This window comes from Patagioenas fasciata, chromosome 14 (assembly GCF_037038585.1).
Source record: "Patagioenas fasciata isolate bPatFas1 chromosome 14, bPatFas1.hap1, whole genome shotgun sequence".
Taxonomy (NCBI): domain Eukaryota; kingdom Metazoa; phylum Chordata; class Aves; order Columbiformes; family Columbidae; genus Patagioenas; species Patagioenas fasciata.
The window spans coordinates 8,777,780-8,799,423 of record NC_092533.1 but is presented as its reverse complement, the minus strand read 5'-3'; the positions used below and the strand labels follow the sequence as shown (position 1 = coordinate 8,799,423).

Here is a 21,644-nt window from a genome sequence, read left to right as displayed (position 1 = left end):
TTTTATTAAGAAAGTTACATTTTAAAATCTTAAAATTGAAAACCAAAATTTTAGAGACCTGAACTATGCACTTTGGAGCACCTGCAGTTGGCAATATTAAAGATGTGATCTCCCGACTTGAGTGATATTTAAAGATTGTCCAGGTCTCATGCTTTCCCTCTGCTCTGTGGTTAATTTTACACTGAAGGCAAAGTCCTGTAGCTCTCCCTCATGGAGCTACAGGATTGCAGGGGGCAGAGCTGTGCAGTGTAGAGCAATCTGTGGTCCACAGAGATTTCATGCATTTGACCTTTTCGTGTTGCTGCATTCAGCTGCATAAATCTGCTCAGCCTATTTAATATCAGTGCCTTGTAACCCAGATCTGTTTCTCCTTGACCCCACACCTGGAAGCTGTTCTCTCTTTCTAGCAGATGATGAAACTGTCAGTTAAGTGTGCAATAAGAGACCTTCTTAAATATTTGTTGTTTACTTGAGATATCATAAGGTCCCTTGTGTCATTTCTTCCAGAAAGGGGAATTTCTGAGCCAATGCAGCCTTTCAGTACTTAAAAGGGGCCCATCAGAAAGACAAGGACAGACTTTTTAGCAGGACCTGTTGTGACAGGACAAGGGGTGATGGTTTTAAACTAAAAGAGGGGAGATTCAGGCTGGACATAACGAAGAATTTTTTTACACTGAAGGTGGTGAGAGCCTGACCCAGGTTGCCCAGAGAGGTGGTGGGTGTCCCATCCCTGGAGACATCCCAGGCCAGGCTGGACGGGGCTCTGAGCAACCTGAGCTGGTGAAGATGTCCCTGCTCATGGCAGGGGTGGCACTGGGTGAGCTTTGAAGGTCCCTTCCAACTCAAACCATTCTATGATTCTATGACTCAAAACTACAGCTAGTATACAGTTTAAAAATGGCTCAGTATGTATTTACATAATAGATTGTGCTAATTAGAGTTTATTCCAGCACCGGTATGCATGCATAACTCTCATTAATATCAACAGCAGCTATATATTCTCATAAGGAGAGCAGAGCTTCTAATTAGAACTCCAGGTTTTTAAGATATCTTCGTACAGCTTTTATTGCAAAAATAAAGTGCTGTATGTTTGCCTGATAGCTATTCTAATAGAAAATAACTGTGTTTGATTTGGGTTTTTTTGCTTGTTTTGGGTTTGGTTTGTGTGTTTGTTTTTGGTTTATTTCAGCCTTGCCTTTATTTTTGATTGCAGTGACAGGAGCTGCTACGAGTTGAGAGCAGCACCTGTGTATTGTCTGTCCAGAGAAATTAGATGACTCTACAAGCTAGTCACAGTGCTAGTCTGGACACAGAATAGCTACTTTTGCCAGTGTAAAACCTGCCCAAGTGGTCAGTCCTGGGAGCAGAGCTTGGTCCGCATTGTCAGTGCCCACCTGAGGCACAGAGCGCCGTTGTCCTGTCCCAACCCTGTCACTTAGCCCAGAATTGGAGACTCTTATGGGGACTTTATTGCCTGACTTTTTTTAGAAACATGAATTAATGTGGTTGACTTTGCTGTCTCCCAACTGCGTGGCCATTTTCAGGATTTCAGGTTTTACGGAGCCTAAAAAGTTTGCAGAATTCCCATTAAAACTTTTTAAAGTATGTGTTCAGCAGGATGCAATGGGAGTGCATTGTACGACATTTCTTTAGGGATTTGAAGAAAATATACTGAACCTTTCTTTTTTTTTCTTGTGCCAAGTAGGAAAAAATAATCTTTTGGTCTGAGTGTGTTCCAAATATAAATATATATATTTTTTTTTTCTTGATGAAAACTGGAAACAGGGGCTTATAAAGAATATACTGATAAGAGTCCTAGCTTGGGAAGCAATGGCAAGCACTGCTCTAAAGCGTGTAAACAAACAACCCCTCTCAAATGGGTGTCTGAATTCCAATGCATTCTAATTATCTGCTAAGAGAGATAGGTATGAAAAACTACTGATACAAAGAAACTCTGGACTAAAAAAAAAAATATAGTAATTTTGGGAAGGTTTAGCTTCTGCCAGTGGCAAGTACTGAGTAAAGGATAAGGTGGAAAATAATAGGCTTTTGTTATTTGTATCTGAAGTTTAGAAGACGGTGAGTGAACAAAAGATGTACTATAAAACAAACACTGCGCTGAAATAATTCTCACTGGAAATGTAAAAAGCTGCAGGGCGCTAAAGAAGATGCAACATCTTCCAGGCAAAAGCACTGTTGAACAACAGTGTTTTAGAGCCATTGCTAATAGTAAGATGTAACATTTCAGGTTTTTAACATGTATTTTAACTAGTATACTGTAAAGTTCAACTCCTATTCCAATTTTCAGTCTTTTGAGGAAGAGATTTTATGGTATTTTATCTTCATCACGTATGTTGTCTGCCTATTCCTGCATACTCTTACCAAAAAACATGATTCTCCCCTTTTTAATTCACATTTCAGTTAATGACAGAAGCAATTAACTTTGGAAGCTTACATTTTCTGCTTTAGTAGCATAACTATGGGAAATTTTCAATGACAGATTTTGTATGACAAATTTTATGCATTAAGACCAAATTAGGGTCTTGGAGAGCCGAGAGCAGAGTGTGAGGTCTCCTCATCCCCTTACCTGGTGTTTGTTCCTAGCACTGAGAGATCGTCCAGGATGCTGAACCTGTGCAAAGTGTTCCTATTGTCTGTCCTCTCTGTAGCCCTATGACCAGGAGCAATGTTAGACACATGGTATGTCCCAGGCTATCTGGGGCACCTGCAGCAGATTCTCAATTACATCTGCATTCTTAAGGAAAGATGCTGTCGGGGCTAGGATCTGACAGTAACTTCCCCTATGAATTGTAATTAGAATCACAGTGAAGAAATGTGCACAGTCTGCTACTCTTCATCCCAGCATGTGTAACACAGAATCATAGAATGTCCCGAGTTGAGAGGGGACCCATGAGGATCATTGAGTCCAACTCCTGTCCCTCCACAGGAAAACCCCAAAATTCACACCATGTATCTGAGAGCATTTTCCAGTCGCTTCTTGAACACTGTCAGGCTTTGGACCATGACACCTCCCTGGGAAGCCTCTTCCAGTGTCCAGCACCCTCTGGGTGAAGAACCTTTTCCTAATGTCCAACCTGAACCTCTCTGGCACATCTTCCTGCTGTTCCCTTGGGTTTTGTCATTGGTCACCAGAGAGAAGAGATCAGCGCTTGCCCCTCCTCTTCCCCTTGTGAGGAAGCTGTAGACTGTGATGAGGTCTCCCCTCAGTCTCTTCCAGGCTGAAAAAAAACAAGTGACTTTAGCCATTCCCCGTGTGGCTTCCCCTCCGAACCCTTCACCAACTTTGTAGCCTCTTCTGGACACTCTCCAGTAGCTTTGTATCCTTTTCATACTGTCTTGCCCAGACCTGCACACAGAGCTGCAGGTGAGGCTGCACCAGCGCAGGGCAGAGCGGGACAATCCCCGCCCTGCTGGCTGGCAACGCTGTGCTGGATGCACCCAGGACACGGTTGGCCCTCTTGGCTGTAGTTAATGCATCAAATACTGTTTGTGCACCAAGTCCATCTCTGCTGTCAGGAGCATTGTGGTAGTGTTCCTGTTTCCTCATCCTTGTGGCACAGTGCAAAGCTCTTCATGTCATTAATGCAGTCTGCAGGCTGTATTAAGCTTATCATATAAATATTAATTAGTCAAATTATACACCCATGTGTAAAAGATTGTATTAACTTATTTGACAATATTACATACGTACAGGTTAGATCAAAACCTGGCTGCCAAAAGTTGAAAGCTATTATAAAGACAGAGATATGCTGTTTTATTACATCATTTAAAAAAAAAAAATCTCCATTCTGCTCTAACAGGGTGTACAGGCTAGAGACTGACAGACAAGAATAAAATAGCTGGCAATAAATTTTATGTAGCTATTTTTTCTTTCTGCCTCAAATGTGAATGCTTATGCAAAACACATTGCTGTAGATTCACTGACAATAAAGAGGGAATCATTATATGAGTAGTGGATTCTCAGGGGAACACTTTAGCCAAAACACACTCTGCAATAATTTCCCACATCTTAGTTGAATAAATTAATTTATGAATTTTCCATGAATATGTTCAACCATTTCTCCCCTCATATATTTTATTGAGCTCCATATACATTTAGCAACAAATAACAGAGCTGCTTTTCCATTTGCAGTAAAATAGTTTAGAGATGTTTATGTGAGCCTTGGGGTTCATAGTAAACAAATGCAGTTCAAACACCAGGGAGGTGGCAAAGAAACAATGAAGCTTGGCAGGATCCAGGGAGCTCTACTAGGAGAAAAGCTCAGCAGAGAGTCACGGCATATCCAGTCACACCAGCAGTGAGATGGGTCCCCTGAAATCGGAGATGACCAGCCCCAAACTGTGGGACTGCTCCTGGTTAGACTGTGTAGAATCACTGCAAGGAGCTTCATGGATTCTGTCTGCAAAACTTGCACTGTCGCTTTGTTGTTGGAGGCTGATAGGTTGTTAAGCTACTCATGTGGGTTACTGTAGTAAGCATAACATCAGATGTGAAGTATGATATCTCCATGTTTCTCTTTAGGGAAAGAAAAAGCAGTTATGTATAGTGATTAGATGTTGAAAATTAATCAGTGTTATCCTAATTTAATATTTTAAATGATGGAGTTCTTTCATCTTCTTCCCCCAGCACTGAGCTGCCACCCCAGTTCCATGAATACATTTATGGACCAACATCCCAAACTAGTAGGGTGGGGGATATAATGTGGTTAATCATAGGTGTAAATTTATTTGGATGTCACTGCCCCATTGTGATCTTCAAGTTTAGATCTTCTTGGCCTGTGCATTCAGATCATAGAGACAGCCCATTTTAAGCAGCTTCTTTTTTGGTTTATTTTGAGCTTTTTGGTTTGTCATTTTTATCAATCATATGGAAAGCTGAGGAAAAACTTGCCTTACTGTTTCCAAGTGTTAAGATCTTTATTTCTTAACTGCACATAAGTCCCAAAATAGGTCTTACTGTCTTAAAGGTTGCATTTGAAGTATAATTGGTAATGCTTAGAGACATAATTTACTTTTATTATTCATAATAAAGTATGTAACTAATTGATGTTCTGTAAGCCATTAAATGATCAGCTCTAGCTGCAGGAAGATTTATGCCTGTGTTCTCAATAACATATTGACTATCGAAATATGCTGAGGGAAAAGAGCTGTTGCCTTCAGGATTGTGTGCTCAGAGTGTTTCTTTCTCCTCTTCTGATGTGCTTTCTGTTTGGTTCATGTTCTGTGCAAAGGGTATTTATGGGGCAAACATGAAAAATAAGTACTGATATTCTCTTTGGTCTTTCAAGAAATTAGTGCAAAATATATGCTAAACTCGCACATTTGTGCATGGCCATGCATTTTCTAGATTACACAGGCAGAACATCACAAAGTATGCAACCAGCAGGGTGCACTGAAGTTCAGAATGGCCAGGAGATAACGTCAACAGAGCAGGATATAGGCACAGGATAATGGTCTCCTGCTGCTAGATTAAAGCCTGGGCAAAGATGAGCACTTTTAACAAAAACAAACAGAGGCAAAGCCAAGATATTTTCAGTACTTTCAAAGCAGGAGGCATTTATCTTGTAACAACATCCTGTTCTGTTCTCTTGGCTTCCACTGTACCAAAATAACAGAAGATGATGCTGTGATTTTTGTCAGTGACTGTTGCTAGATGAGTACCAGTTGCCCACTGCATCCCCATTGGATACCACCATGGTCTTACTCTGGGTGTTCTTTGGCCTTCAAAAAAGCTCCACATTTCAAAATACATTGCATCACACTGTGTAAGCATGCTGACCTACTTTCAAATGAAAAAGAATTAATCTATAATGAAATTGAGACTTATCAAAGGGATTTTACAGCCCAACATTTCCAGTTTCCCGGGGCAGGAGGCAGTCTCTGCAGGGAGGAGCACCAGCCTTGGTGCTGCCGGCAAAGCTCCCCCTTGCATTAAAAGCTCTCAGATTCTGATCTGATGTAAAATTAGGGCTTGAAGAACACGAACAAACATGTTTGAATTCAGTTCATTAGGTATCAAGACAAAGAGAATGCCTCGTGCATTTTTGTTGCTGCTTTTTTGTGCTGTTTTGGGTTTTTGGGGGTTTGGATTTGTTTTGGTTTTTACTTTATTAGTACACCAGTCCAGTCTCCAGTAACTGCACTGCTGGGCACAATCTGGGGGAAATATCCTTGGGGCAGCAACTGCAGAGAGGATGCCTACACAGGCACAAAGCTCTTAAAGGAAAGTCAGCGCTAAAATGTATGTAATGCAAACAGCAAAGGCGATGAATAGTCAGTATGTTATGAATCAGGGCTTTTAAACTAGCATGCTTTTGCAATATTAATTCTCCTGAGTTGTCTCATTTATCCAATACTGCATGTGTCCTGCTGTCCTAACTGGTTTGAATGTGGTGACTGTCAAGAGGTGCTGTAAATCCCATCTGCTGTGGTTTTAGGGAAGGGAAAGAAACAGGTAACAATATGTAGATATGGGGAACTCTATACTGCTCATAGTTTAATCTTCACTCTTCAGTCTTACAATTCGGTTGTATTTCTGGAGTTGATGGCATGAAGGATGGCTGTTTCTTGGGAAGGTACTATTAAAGCAACTTATAGTTCCTAGAGTCACTTAAAATTTCCTCCTTGTTGGGAGAAGCTGATGTTGTTGAAGGGACCAGTCTCATCAGCTGGTGAGCTGTTTCTTTCAGTTCTCACTATTTTGAGGATTGCTGTCTCTTTGTGAATGTTATTCAGACCAAGCCCATTGCTTGCAGTGGAAGTTGAGAGCTCCTAGATCCTCAAAAGGCTGAACTAATAAATCATTTAGTGTTAACAGGTGATGGATGGCATAATTTCACACCTGAAACATGGTAATGCAGCGTAGGAAACACACAGGATTCTGAAGACTTGTATTTTTTTTTTCTTCTTTGCCACTGATCTCTGAGGTGACCTGCAAGAAGTTGTTTCAACTTTCTGTGCTGCAGATTCCATATATTTAAGCAGAGAACAATAACAACACTTTATGAGGCACATTTAGAAGTGCCGTGCAAAACTCTGCATAGGAAGTAGCTATTGTTGTTATCTGTAATAATAAAAACAATGGCATTTTCAATAGAGACTGAACTTTTGCAATCTGTCCAATGCCATTACTGCTAAATTCAATTTCTTATTTAATCCACAGCTGCAGCTTTTATATCTTGCCCTAAATCAAAATATATGATTTTTTTTATTATTCTAGTGCAAGCTGGAGTTTCATGCATGTACTTCTGACAAAACCATCACAGCTCGATGTGAAGGGCCCTGCCCCTGCCTTCCAGGACCTGAAAGTTCAAAACACAAGATGGAGAAGACTGGTGAGTTGAGCACTTAGTGGAATTATAGTAGATCAATTGCTTTCTGCTATGTCCTCAGGAAAATGTAAGAAAGGATTTTCTTAAATGGCAGGTTTTGTATATAACACTTTCTGAGAAAAAGCTAAGGTACAACTAATCCTTTTCCAAACACGTAGTGATTTCAAACATCTTAACTGCTGCAAAACTAACACCCGCTTGATAGGGTCTCGTAGGAAAACTGAGTTCTGGCTGATGATTCTTATTGTTGATTTAGAATGTTTTGAATGAAAATATTGAATTGTCATAAAAGATGATAGAAAAATACTACTTGATGGTTCATTACTTCATAAGTTAAAAAAATAATCAGTAGCCTGTATGTAAACCAAAAAGTCATTTAAAGTCATACATATACATTACATGAGATCTGAATAATCATTTTAATCTTCAGTTTTAATGTTTTCACTAGAAGTCAAATATTTATTAAGTAGATATGCATCTGTATTTATATATGAAATTGTTTCAACAACAAACTCATTGTAAATGATGTCATATAAACTGAAGGCTGGAGTCTCACAAGAAACGTACACTTTCTCTGCCAGCTCTCGGTGAGCTCTCTGTTTAGAGCTGTAAGCCCAGTGAGCTGATTCACTTCCCAGATCCTTCCCTAGGAAGTAAGCACAAGCTGTCTCAGAGTGACCTTATCCCAAGGGAATTAATTCTTGCAAAAGAGACTGACTGAAAAGCAATAGTCCAGCAGCAGGGCAAGTGCTGCAGCCGGGTTCTGTGTCAGACTTTCCACCCTGCTACGGGGAAAGCCCTTGGAAAAAGAAAAGAGTTGTTATACTTGTGGCTGTGGTTTCTTGATAGGAGTGCAGATGTGCTGGTGAGAATAGTCGAGAACCTCTCTTTGTTCTCACTCCTCCCCACTATGGACCTGTTCTGACAGCACCACGGACAGAAACAGGAAAAAAGTGTTTAAACAATTCCTCTGGGTAGTTCAACCCTGTTTGTTCAGCTGGAAGTGGTGATGACCATACTGGTTGTGTTCCATATGCCAGAGCCTCTAGCACAGCACCAGTTTTCACATTAGGCCTCCATCTGCTTTCTAGAACAAGTAGTGCTTCTGCAGCCTAGATTTTGAAAATGCAGGGTTATTCCATTTTTTGCTAATCACAAACATTTTTCTGCATAGCTATCAAACTTATATGAAGTCTTTTGGATGGCAAGGTTCTGAAATCAATATATAACTGTAATATTGCTTTATGTAGCTTGAATCTTTTGGTTACAGTTTACCCATTGATAAATTGCTGTATTCATATTTTCTATTTCTTGTAGTCAGGCACAAACATACTTTTCTTCTCATAAGCTGCTCCCTATATGCCCTCTTTGCCCTTATCAGAAAGAGTATCGGATTAATAAATCTTCAGTGACATTTTAAGCTCACAATTTCATTCACAGAAGAGAAAAAAAGATTCTAATAACCCTTATCTTGATAAATGCAATTTGACAGGGTATATGTATTCTGAAACTCAGGCGTTTGTTTTGCTTGACTCCAAACTTTTACTCCCACCAACAAAGCATTAATTTAATGGGTTGAGTGATCTGCAGAGCAGCTTTCCCAAAGGCTTCTCCAAGGGGCCAAACTCAAGCTAATGGTGCTCCTGCCATTGCCCTGGTGACAAGGATAGTAAATGTCTCAATTCTGCCATCTCCAGTGTGTCATGAAAAGAATGTTCTGTCCCTTGGAGGAGCACTGTCACCTGGGAAATAGAGGAAATCATTGCTGTGTGTATGGAAACATTCAATATGCTGAAGACAATAGTCACCTCCTGCATCGAGTGTATGCAAAGAAACTGCTCGTGAGCCTGATTATTGTGTTATAAGAAAAATACTTGTACAGATATGGAAGTGATTGTGTGTGTGCATATATATGTATATAAAAAAAATGAATAGCAGTATAATATTTTGCTTTATCACTGTTTCCTTCTGAGGTCAGGTGCTGAAATGCCCACAAAAGGATTTGATATTGAGAATCAAATAAAGGCAAAGGGGCTTTCTAACTTGCTTTGTATTAAATTTTCTTCTGGGTCTTTGAATGTGCCAGTAACGTGCCATTTAAAGACTTCCTTTAACTTACCTCCTCAGTCTCTGCTCTTCAGACATTGTTCAGACATTCAGTTGGCTCACTGAGTCTCAAGCTGAATATTTCAGAGTTTGACGGTCTTTTAAGAGCTCCCAAGAGTTTCCCTGAGAAAACATGAGTAAATTCTATATATCACTATAAATTTTACCCAGGTGCAATTTTAGCAGCATTTGAAGAGGGATTCGGTATTGTGTGTGTGTCTGCCCTTTACAGCATGAAAGCTTCAGCTTTATGGGAGAATCATTAATTCTAATTGTTGACCACAAAAAATTTCCATAGCACTACCTTTCCTAAGACTCTATTATTTGCTCAACAAGTAGCGTCACCTAGCTTTGAAGAAATAATATGTAAGGTGACAAGTGTGGGATGTCCAAGGCGATTGCATGGCAGAGCGTGACGGTCCCCTGAGACCTAGTAACGGCAGCACTTGAGTGATCTCCCCTTCATCAGATCACCAAACCTCTCAGTTTTGAGCTTCTGACAAGCATTTTGGTTTCTAGGTACCTTTGTGTCTTCTCTAGTCCTCACACAAATTTGTTTTATTTTCCTCCTATGATATAGTATAATTTACATTGCTGAACTAGTATGAAAATCAGCAGTTTGATTTCTCATAAAAATTTCTGTAAAAGAATTTTGTAGACAGTTGGGACTTGGTTTCTGCTCCTTATTCAGTTGCCAGGTTTGTGAAATCTATTCAAATACAGCAGAATCTTAGCTGGAAAATAATATAGTGCTAAACCTCATGCCTAGTACAGACACGTCAGTGGAAAAATACGAAGGAGAATTACAGTGCAAATGCTTCCAGCAAAATGGAAATGCAGCTCTTAGAGCTTCTGCATAAACTTTTTAATGCCTATTATACAACAAGGTTAAATGTATGTGGTTGTGAACTTTCAATTTGAAGACAGTTTGCATTAATCTTTACACATTCATTCAATCATATGCAAATATTATTCCATAATAAATTATTTTCAGAAATTAAAAATGTAAAGGAACATTTAATTTCCAGACCACTGTAATTTTAAATGTCATGACCTTTTTTTATATGCTTGTGAATAAAATTGGCAGTAGCATCAAAGAAAAGCAATCTAAGTGTATGTGCTCGGAGGTAACAATTGACTGCAGTGTCTGAGTCGTGTTCGTTCCTCCTTCTTGGGCCCTTTCAAAAACATCTCTGCTTTGAGGATGAGGATCAAAATTAATAATCATGTTAAAAACTGGAATTCCTTTTATAGTGCTCACTGGTATTATGGAGACATTAATAAAATAACACAAATGCTAGGAAAACAAAACTGCACCACAATTATCCTTAATGGCAAATAACAACAATATAATCCTTTTACTATGAAGTTGAATCTTTGAAGAGATGGCAGGATTGTGTTCCTCATTTTCTTAAATGGAATTTTGATTCAGAGTCTCAGAGGTAAAAACCAGGACTCTGCGAGGGTGCTAATGGAAGATTTTGGAAAATAAGATAAGCCCTAATGCTTTCTCTCTTTTCTTTTTGAGGCCCATTGAGATTTCTTTGGTGTATCAAAACACTTGATATGCTTCATTATTCAGAGCAGTATCCCAGCTGTACAATATGCTTCTGTGATAGCCGCTGATTTTCAACTCCACTACCCAGAGACAAAGGTTGAGCTGTAGTCGGCCCCGAGGTTAACGGCCCTTTCAGAGGGCATGGGCCCTTCTTCTAATAGTATAAAATGAATAAGGCTATAATTTGAACAGCACATGAGGATGGGCAACTGACTCCCAGTGGCACACAAGTGACAGAAGTTACTGAAGACACAAAGTCCTGCCTGCTGGTGGTTTTTAGATATCTCTTTCCAAAATCTCTGCATTATTAGCTAGAATTCTTATCAAGTGTAACTTACATTGACATTAGCTGAAGCTTCTAAATCCCCCTCCATAGACAAAGGACTTAGAACCTGCTGGTAAGGGAAGAGGTTTGCCCTTGAATGTGCCATGCATCCTATCAAAAAGGCAACACTGTGCAATGATTGGGGCATCTCTTGGCAAATGTGAAATTGGAATTGCAGTAATGGGGTTCTGGCTGCTTTCTTTATACCTCTGTGTCTCCCCTCTGTTACATGTGTCAGCGGTGAAATAGCTCAGGCAGGATGGTAAATGTTCAACAGCATGTCAAGGCTCTTTCTGACCATACCTCCTTTTTGTGTTTTCTAAGAAGTTGAGTGCAATTCTCCAGAACTACTATTAATAGTCTTGTTTTATTGCCATCAGGGTTGCAGAGCCACTGGAGCATGAACAGATGCAGTAATTCAAAGTAGGTTTGTGCTTATCTGTGCATCGTGGTTTTTTGACCTTGCAGAGACACCCAAGGCAACTTCTAAGAAAATGCTATTATCTTGATAAGGGAAATGTAAGGTCAATAGGCAGAAGCAAATACTGAGTTATACTGAGTGTTGTTTAGATTTCTAAAGGGAACCAAGAGAACATTTTTAAGCTGCAGGACTAGGTCTTGGCAAGCACGATCAAGAATCTACCTTGTTTGGGGTATAGTTTAGGATGTGAATTGTAGCATTTAACTACCAGCCCAATTGTGTGTGATGGATGAGAAGGTTTTATGTTCCATTCCTTTAGAGAAAGAGCACTCAGTGCATGAAGTTCATTTGAAGAAATCACAGTCTTGTTTCCCAAATGAGTTGTATCATTTCTTGTGCCTGAATGACTGACAACTGAAATAATTGAAAGTCTTGGAACTAAGTCTGTCTTTGAAATCCACGTTCAGCAAATATTTCAGTTTCAAATTGCTATTCACAAGTTTTCATAGCTTCAGAGTGCATAATTCTAAAGTTTATGAAGATGAAGTATGAGTTGTGAAAATGGTTGCATTGAAATTGGTTTCAGGGTTTGATTTGCCAGGAAATTTTTTCCTTTTGTGGCTTTACCTTTGAAAAAAGACTCCTTCTGACACTGGATTTCCAGGTAGATTTTTAAGTGGCCTATTTAAGTCTCAAACTCAAAATGGTAAAACAAAAACATTCTATAATTAAGATTACTAAGAGTTTCAATATCTCATTAAAACTAGGAGGATTTTTTTTTTTCCTATTTTGCAGGGGAGAAATTATGTGTTTCAAATCAAAGAGTAACTTTCAGTGCAGAGCAGATGTAAGGACATGGAACACAGTCATGTGTGTTCCAGACACTGACATGATCCTTCTCTGGACTTGATCAGTAAAGAGCAGGATTATTAGCACTAAGCTATGCAGGATCTGATATTTTTGCTTCAAAATTGTCTGTATGAGTACTGCAATTCAGTCTTTTAATTTTTGTTACGTGATGAAGTGACCTTACTTAGGTAAAACTCAGTTATGTAATATCTGTAAATAATAATAATAATTATTACTATTATTTTGCCTTCAAGCTTTCACACAAGATCAGTTGAATTCCTTTCTTGAAAGCTTTTTATTTTTCTGATAATGATTGTCTGTGAGTAGTGAAGTGGCTACACCCATTTAATATTGGATTAAAAGAAAGTGAGAGGCAAGCAGAAACAGATGCCTTTGCTCTTCATGGATGGCTGTTAGCATCACCCAGTTCTATCAGAAGCAAAATAAAATAGCTTCAAGATTGAGGCAGCAAAATCAAATTCTTCCTAGGGTCAGAAGAAAGAGAAAAGTAATGGTGGCTGGGGCGGTTTTGTCCTGCTGCTTGACCTCGCATGCATCATCCTTTTGTGTGCCAGAGAAAAGCAAGAGCTTATAAGGGAAAGGCTGCATGTTCTACATATATGCATTTCATGGGAAAACTCGTATTTTTGTAGGAGTGTTATGTTAAACGGAACACACAATCTGAGAGGCAAGTGAATAAAATGATCACATGCTGAAAAGGAATAGAGTAAAAAAGCTAATAATACAAATAAGAGCATGTTAATCGACTGATAAACAAATGCTAGGTTTTCCTGATATGTTTATCTTCCTACACCAGATTGCCTTGTTATCTTCTGTGTCTGAAGTGTGTCTTATCAAGACTCATATGCAGAGCTGTCCGTTGAATAGCTCAGGAAGGACCCATTAAATGCAAGTCCTTTTACTGTAGCTCAGAAAGATGGTGATGCCCTTACAAGAGGTTTGATTGGGAGGCCACTGCGCCAAACTCTTTGATGAAGGAAACATTGTCTGTGGTTGTGTGGTCAATACTTAATCACATCCACAAACTACAGAGAGTTGATTAGATGAGGTTGATGTTCACAACTCCCTACATAGCTGGGTAGAAAGTCCTCTATGTTCTCAGTAAATACCAGGCTCTTTCTGGTCTGTTTTGAAAATCTGATCATCCTGAAGCATTTATAACTAAGAAATAGATGTTGCTGAATGGGAAGCGTTAAAATTGCTGCTATTTATATCACTCTGAAATTATATCACTTATATTCCCATTAGATCTTACATCTTCTTTGCATTGATTTCTAGGCTAGCTACGTATAATGAAGTGATCAATAATAGTTACTGCTCCAGTTCAAATTCAGTGAAACATCTTTAATCAGTGTAATTTAATGTCAAAGCATCCAAAATTTTTGTTATGACTATGCATTGCACAAGTGAGGTGCCAGGAATTTCTATGGTGTACAATTAAGTCATCACACAGAACAGTTTCAGGTACAGCACAACCCTTATAGATAAAACACTTGCAGAATCTTTTAGGTTTTTGTTAGAATTTTTTTTTATAGTATTTTTCCTGTTCCCAAATACAACTGACTGTGACTGTATAATTAGCCAACATATAGTATTAATTGTAAACTTTAATTGACAAAAGGATTCTAAATTTCTGCTTTACAAATACATGAGCATCATATTTCAAGATGTAGGTGTGAACAGCCATAATGGTACAGTCCTTTCACAAAGAATATAAAGAGATTACAAACATCATTAAGAATCACTTTCCAGTCTGAGCAGATGCTATTGGATTTTGCACCACTGTTTGTTCTGCACATACTGAGGTTCTGAATTACATATGCAAAGCATTTACACAACAGAGACAAAATGCGTATTTTCAGACTGCTGTGTTTTCCATCAGAGCTGTGTTGTAGAGGAGAATTGCCTGCCCAAAAAGCTTTCTTGGGCTTGAGAGAGTTTGAGCCTATGATACTTGGACTCATTTTTATCAAGGAATATACATTAACATATTTTTTGTACTGTCAACAATTACACACAGAAAGCACTCAAGTTTATACGCGAAGCTCTCTTTGATATGAAGTTGAAAAGGAGAAGGAATTGTCCCCTGTAGACGTTGTTTTGCATTTTGGTTTGGCTCTAAGGTTGTGGAACTTGGCACAGAAGCATTGATCATAGCAGACCCCAGACAGATAGCAAGTCAGGGACGATACCATCCATTGACTAGTTGTCACTTCTTCGGTATGATCTTCCTTGCATTTGATCAAATTACAGCAGGCTCCAAAATATAACAGACAACTTCTGCTTTAGAGACAGAAGTGCCAGAAAGGAGGAAAAAAAAGCCCTAGAAGCAGCACAGTGTTCACTTTGCTTCTTTCAGGTATTTGCTGAAACGATGTTGACTGCAGTAATAACATCACTGTCGGCAGGATTTGCACTTCTAGTTAATGCATCTCTGTCGTGCCAGTAGAATACTGTTGAGCCAGAATTCCTGTCATCATTTTTTGAGGTTGGACGAGGACATGAGATGTAACTCTTCATCATCACTAAGTAAAGACTAATCCCAGACGGCAGCGGGAGACAAGAACATCATAAAAATAACTGTGTCATGGTGTAATTATATTAAAAACAGTAGGATTTTTAAAAAATCCTTTTTGAAATCTTATGAAAGAAAACTTTTAAGTCTGTGCTGCTCTCTGCAGCAGAGGGAAGTCCAGATCTTTTAATAAGCATTTATAGCTGTGCTTTTACCCCAGGCTGAGCAGTGGATATGAGTTTCACCCCTTGCTCAGGAGTTCTCACCACCTAAAATGGAAATATTATAACCAAATTGACTTAGGTAGGTCTCAACCCATATAACCAGTAGCTGTGAAGTGCTCATTTCCCTATCAAAGTCAATAGGGAGGCTCCAGAGCTGCAGCCGGAGCTGATGTTTCTCTCATGGACAACCCTGTCTGAGGCACCCACAGCAGCAAACCCAAATCTGAACTGGGCATGGGTCCTAAGGGCAATGTAGGGACAACTGGTGTCACTGACCCTGCAAATAACTTCCCACTCTAATATACAGAGGATACAAATCCCACCAGGGTGTCTAAACCCACAAAACACAGAGAGTGTACTTAGCTCAATGGTAATCTGAGTTTCATAAACACTTATTAAACAAAACATTAAAATGGCCATTGATTTTAATTTTTTTTCGATAAAGAAAAGGTTAGAAAATGACAGACATAGCAAATGCTTAGCACCAGCAAGTAACAATAATTTTTAGACAAGAAGCAATTTGATTTTTAGATTGCCAACAGAAAGCTATTGAAGTGGCACACTGTGTTAATAGAAACACCGTCTAGGAACAGCAGGTGTTTGTGTGCTGATAATGATAATTAGAGCACTAAAATCTCTCTTGTCATAAACAAAAACAAATAAATAAAGCTGGTTTCATATAGTTTTGGGTTTTTTCCTCATGGATGTTGATTTCTGCAGGTTTTGGAATATTTCCCTAACATTTAATACAAGAAAAGAAGTGTAAAATCTCCAGAAACCTGACAGTGAAATAAATTATAGGGCTTATCATTGCAGTGTTAAGCTAAAACATTGCTAGTGTGAGAATTAAAAAAAAAAAACAAACACCACCACCACCATGCCACCACAACTTTTCAATAAGATACAGGAGAAAATAAGACTTGAAATTGCAAATGCATCTTTTTCTGGTTGTTGTTTTATTCTTTTTGCTGTGGTGTCTTAAGGACTGAATTCCATCTTTAGTTACTCCACTATAAATCTGGAATAGTTCCATCAACAACAATGAGCGAGCTGCCTTTGGTAAAGTTATTCTGAGTCTATAGGGGTATTAATGAATATAGACCACAGACTAATTGATCATTCCAGAGAGTTTGTTACTTTTCATGCACTTCTCAGCATTGTGCCAAATTAGTTCTGATTTTTTCGGTTTCTAATTCCCTGTTTACTAGTGCAGAAGAAGGGAGATGGTATTTGAGATATCACTACCTCATTCTAAATGTACATGCTTACATATTTTACAGCTTTTACTGTCCCAACAGGGACATTTCAACATTCACTTTCCTCTAAGAATTGTGGTTTTTTTGTAATTCAGTTCAATGGACTGTATGTAAATAATAAAAATTTAAAAAAAATAAATTAAAAATGCTATCTAGTTCCTGTAAAGCAGACGCCTCTCCCTTAGAGATGGACTAGAATGAGAATCAGAATCTGCATTTGTGAGTTATTACAATCTGAATGATTTGACTCTAGTCCATCATCCGCAGAGGAAACACTAAAATATACTACAACAGACAAAATATATGTTAGTATTAGGGAAGCTTCTAGGCAACCAGCACAGGATCTTTTTCTCCCAAGTGCTGAAACATTGGTGTATCTATTCAGTTCATTTTCCAGATACAGGCTCAAACTCTGAAAAATGGGGTTGGTCTCTCAAAATTGCAGTTTAGACTTTGCTGTGGGTGTCCAACCTTTCTGGAGATCTCCTTGGACAGGCAGATCTGTATTTGGAGCTGAATTTACAATGCCTTAGTCCCCTACAAACATTCAGACATGCCTTTATAACATTTCTAATTAACAGTAACATAGAAAGTGGCTAAGTTTGTGTCTAAGTAATCTGTTTACTGTATGATGATTTTCTGGCTTGGTTTTAATTACGATTTTCTAATATTGTGTTCCACTAAGTGACACAGAATTTTGTGACTAATGGTTTAGACTAATGCTTATGGAAAAACAGTTTAGTTTCCTTTATGAGAATATACTTTATACAATGATACCACTATATTCTAGGATTTAACAAATCATGGTCTTGGCTTCCTCTTGCTTGTCTGAAGGTAATTTTATGTATCATTGTTTCCCATTCCTCAATTACAATGATAGTTAGGGCTCAGGAGGTATCAGGCACAGACAACAGGCAGATTTTTCTATCGTCTAAATTCTAGGTACGGTCTGTAACAGCAAGTGCTCATTTATCAGGCAATCCCTGTCAACAGGAAAAATGAAAACAGAGTAAAATAAAATCATGTCACAGTCATTTTGGGCAGCAGGTTGCATGTTATAGATGCCTCATTGATCCTTCGCGATTGAAATTCAGGCTTAGGCTTTCAGTTCTTGAAAGGGTTGCAAATATTCATAGAGAGTGTAAGATGCAAAAAATGTAGAAGGGATATGATCTTTTGAAAAACACAGTTCCCTGAGCATTTTAGTTGAGACAACAAAAATAAGGCTTCATTGGGGACTCTAAAGTGAGGAAAAAAACATGTATTTGTCTGCAATGTGATTTTCTGAACAATTAAGGTACATGGTTGTTGATCTCTCTGATATCTTGCTGTGAAAAAGGAATGCCTGAGTATTTCTCAAGCTTAACAACATGTTTTGTTAACATAATGGTACTGGTTATATATGGCAGGTGCCTCATTCTGTTGTGTGGTTTTCACAAAGGGATTAATTAGATTTCGCTGAAATGTTCAGTTGAAATGAAACCCAGGAGACACCAGGAACAATTCTATCTCCAGAAGTCCCAGTGCCAAGGTACCAGAATAGCAGTTTTCTAGATAAGAGCTTAAGGCCCTGAAGAATATTGAGTTCACAGGGAAGCTTTGCAGACCTTGCACACCCAATATCTATTTCTAGCTGTTCCCATTCACTAAAAAATGAGAACCTGCAGTTCCAAAACGCGGTGAGATTGGCCTGTGCAGCACTGCAAAGCCTGCCCTGGTTTGCAGTCCTTTCTCTGAGCTGGAAGAGCATTGGAAGAAATGTCTCATAGATTAAGCACCTTATCTATAAATTATATTGTGGGTGGGCAGCAGAGAATTAGGGGAAAATAGGGGAAATTGTCAAAAGCACAAAACTGAACAGTGTTATGAGGTATGCATTATGCTTCCCTTTCATTTTACATATTTCCACTATAATTCTGGATGTTTTAAACAAGTAATCTTGCATACCAATCTTTATGCATTTGAGATTGTTAAATGAAGCTTATATATTTATCGCTTTCCTCAATTCAGTAAAATCTCATAAGCAAACAAGAAATTATCAAAAAAAAAATCAGCATTTTTAAAGCACAGTTTGTTTTTATTAGCAAATATATATTTTTTAAGTGTTTTGGATTCTTTGAATGTATGAGGAGGAAAGACATATGGTGGCTGCTATATAGCATATATAGGAACTACATTGAGAATGCCATTACCCAGAAGGCAATGAATAATTAAAATAGATTTTTCAATAAAGAAGCAAGTGGTAGGAAGTGTTGTCTGTTCAGTTTACGTTTTTATGAAAAGAAATCAAGCTGGGTGCAAAACCACTGGACAGTATTTCACATTTCTTTCAAAGGCTTCGTTTTTTTATTTTCAATTGGATGTCCTTGAAAACTGGAACAATAGAAATGGGAAGAAGTTCATTAGCACAAAGTGAGTGATTATACACTTGGGGTCTAATAATAAGAGCATCTGCTTTAATCTAAGAGCTCTTTGGTTAGAAATGTCTAAAGGAAAAAATGACCTTAGTGTGGTAGCTGGTCACAGAAAATAAATATGAGCAATTGTGAGCTGTGAAGAAGACTTACGGAATCCTCAGGTATTTCCAGAAATATTGGTGATATTTTACAGGCCAGTGGGAAGACCTTGTCTGGAGTCTTGTAAGTTTGGATCAGCAATGTGCATCAGAGATGATTTCAAGCTGAAATAGGACAGTGAGTTTTTCTCTACTTCAGTCTAGAGCTAAGCTGCTCCTGCCACCAGCTTCTTTGTGCTTGATACGACGATAAAGTAAAAAAGTTCTATCTCCTAAAAGTTAACGCTACAGCACTATTCAAAATACGTTTTGAAGACATTAGCCCGGTAATAGGTATTTAAATGATAGCATAAATATAGCTTTAGGGCAATTCTTTCTGTATGCATTAAATCTAAGAGAGTATATTTTTGCACATAATTTTATAGCTTCTTTTTTCTTAGTTATATAGTTTATGGTGTAAGATGAATGAGGAATTTGAGGAAGGGGGAAAGACATCTGCTACTTGTAAGAGATTTGTAAAATGTGAGCTCATGGCACCTATTCACACTGTCAAAGTTCTTCTGTTCCAAAGGCAACCTTGCAAAAGTCTATCTACTCCACGTACCCAGGCTGCTTTTCTTTCTCTCTTTTTCTCGTTGTCTTTTTAAGACCTGTCTGTTAAACATCACTAGGTTCTGGTTTTCAGTACCAATACTACCATAGTAGAGGTGATTGAGGAGTTTCTGGTTTTGTGCTGCTGTAATTTCCATCACAGTTTTGCAAGGCTGCACAAAGGTGATGTGTTACTGCTGAGTCTTGGGGCACAAGGCATTTGGCTACATTCTTGTGACAGAGAATTCATAAAACAGAATTTATGTGGTGCTTTATGGAACCAACTGATTAACTGCAGCCCTCAATAAAGGAAAGATGCTGTGTGCAATTGAAGTACGGGTATAAAAGAGTGACAATAAAGATGATGCAAGTGAAAACAATATATTAACCTTCCGAGACGCAGATTCAGTGGCAGGTCTTTGCATTTCAAAAGAAATTCAGAACCTCCTGATATGTGGTGGTGCTATTTCATCTTGCACGACACTGCTGTTAAGAGCAAGGGTTCAGAAATAAACTCCTCCTCCTCCTGACCTTGGGAAACTGAATTACATTAGATCAGCTTATGTTTTAAGCAAGCCTGGACTTTCACATCACTCTCTAAGAATTGGTGAAGGCCACAGAGTATCTCCTGTATTTAATTTACGTTAAAGAGAGATTATTTTCTTACTTTGTGGCCAGAAGCTATTAGATTTCAAATACATTTATGTTGGGTTGATTGATTTTTGGGGTATTTTTAATCAGTAAATGTCACAAGAAGTGATTATGTTTCTAAATAATCCCCAAAAATATTCCAGTTATTATTGGAATTCCATTTGCTGTTATTGGAAATATTGCAATAAAACGGGAAGACTTTGATGTGGATTGAAAGTGACTGAGGGTTAGTGTGTTTTTTCTTCCCTCTGTAGTGTGCACAAGATTTTGCTACACGTGATGTGAAGGTGATCTTCAAGCCTACTCTGATTATTTACTAACCTCACCAAGTGTTATGGCATACCCAGTGGAAAAACTGAAATGGGGCTGGGTAAATGACCAGTTCTTTGCAGTATAGGAAAGTATTGTATGGCCAATGCTTTTGCTACTGCTAAAGTCAGTGCTTCTCTGGCAAAACTGATACCCTGTTTCCCTGAAAATAAAACAGGGTCTTATAAAACTTTTGCTTCAATAGATGCGTACTTTTTTATACGTATAGTTGCCTGGATACTATTTAAGTTGACTTTTTTTAATGAACTGTAATTAGGGCTTATTTTTGCAGTAGGGCTTATATGTTGAGCATCCTCAAAAATCCTGAAAAATCACACTACTGGAGTAGGTCTTATTTTTGGGGAAACACAGTAGTGAAAAAATACTGTGTTTTATTTCTCCTGGTGCTTCAAATACATGAATATGCATTAAATGTGTTATATTTTGGACTGATTGAATCCCTAAGAAAGGTGTTGCATGAATTTAGATTGAAAAGCAGTTATTTTTCAAGGAGTTAGTCAAGGGAGAAGTTCAGAAGTTTATTTCATTAGTATGGCAAAAAATTGAGTAGCAAGGAGGTTTTTAATCATGAAAAAATGGAGGAATTGTAGTCATCGGTGTGAACCACAAATATATTATTATGTCATTGCCCAATATCTGTCCTAAAGGTAAGCTGACAAATTGAGGCAAGCTTTCTTAAAAAGCAGCCATAAATGCAAATATTATATACTATTATATTACAGCTTCATAGTCTAAATAACAGCTGAACAAATTTCGCTATGCTTGGTGATAGGACATTTTCCTTGGCAACATTTTGACCAGTAGATTTTCTTACCCTAATTCAGATGCAAGAGAATGCCAGTCTCCAAGCTCTTCACAGTTTTAGAGTAATTGCTGTTTGTTTTTGTCCTTCACCTCTTTGCTCTTCTGAAAACAGATTGTATTCCACAG

At 38.3% G+C, this 21,644-nt stretch overlaps 1 protein-coding gene across 2 annotated transcripts in view; it reads left to right on the top strand.

Annotated features, from left to right (window-relative positions):
- Nucleotides 1-21,644, top strand: part of SPOCK1 (SPARC (osteonectin), cwcv and kazal like domains proteoglycan 1) — a 275,752-nt gene that overhangs the window by 212,338 nt on the left and 41,770 nt on the right. For both annotated transcript variants that reach the window (XM_065849049.2, XM_071814742.1), the window contains exon 6: nucleotides 7,241-7,355. In XM_065849049.2, the coding sequence (XP_065705121.1) occupies nucleotides 7,241-7,355 (115 nt within the window). The remainder of the gene's footprint in view (nucleotides 1-7,240; nucleotides 7,356-21,644) is intronic.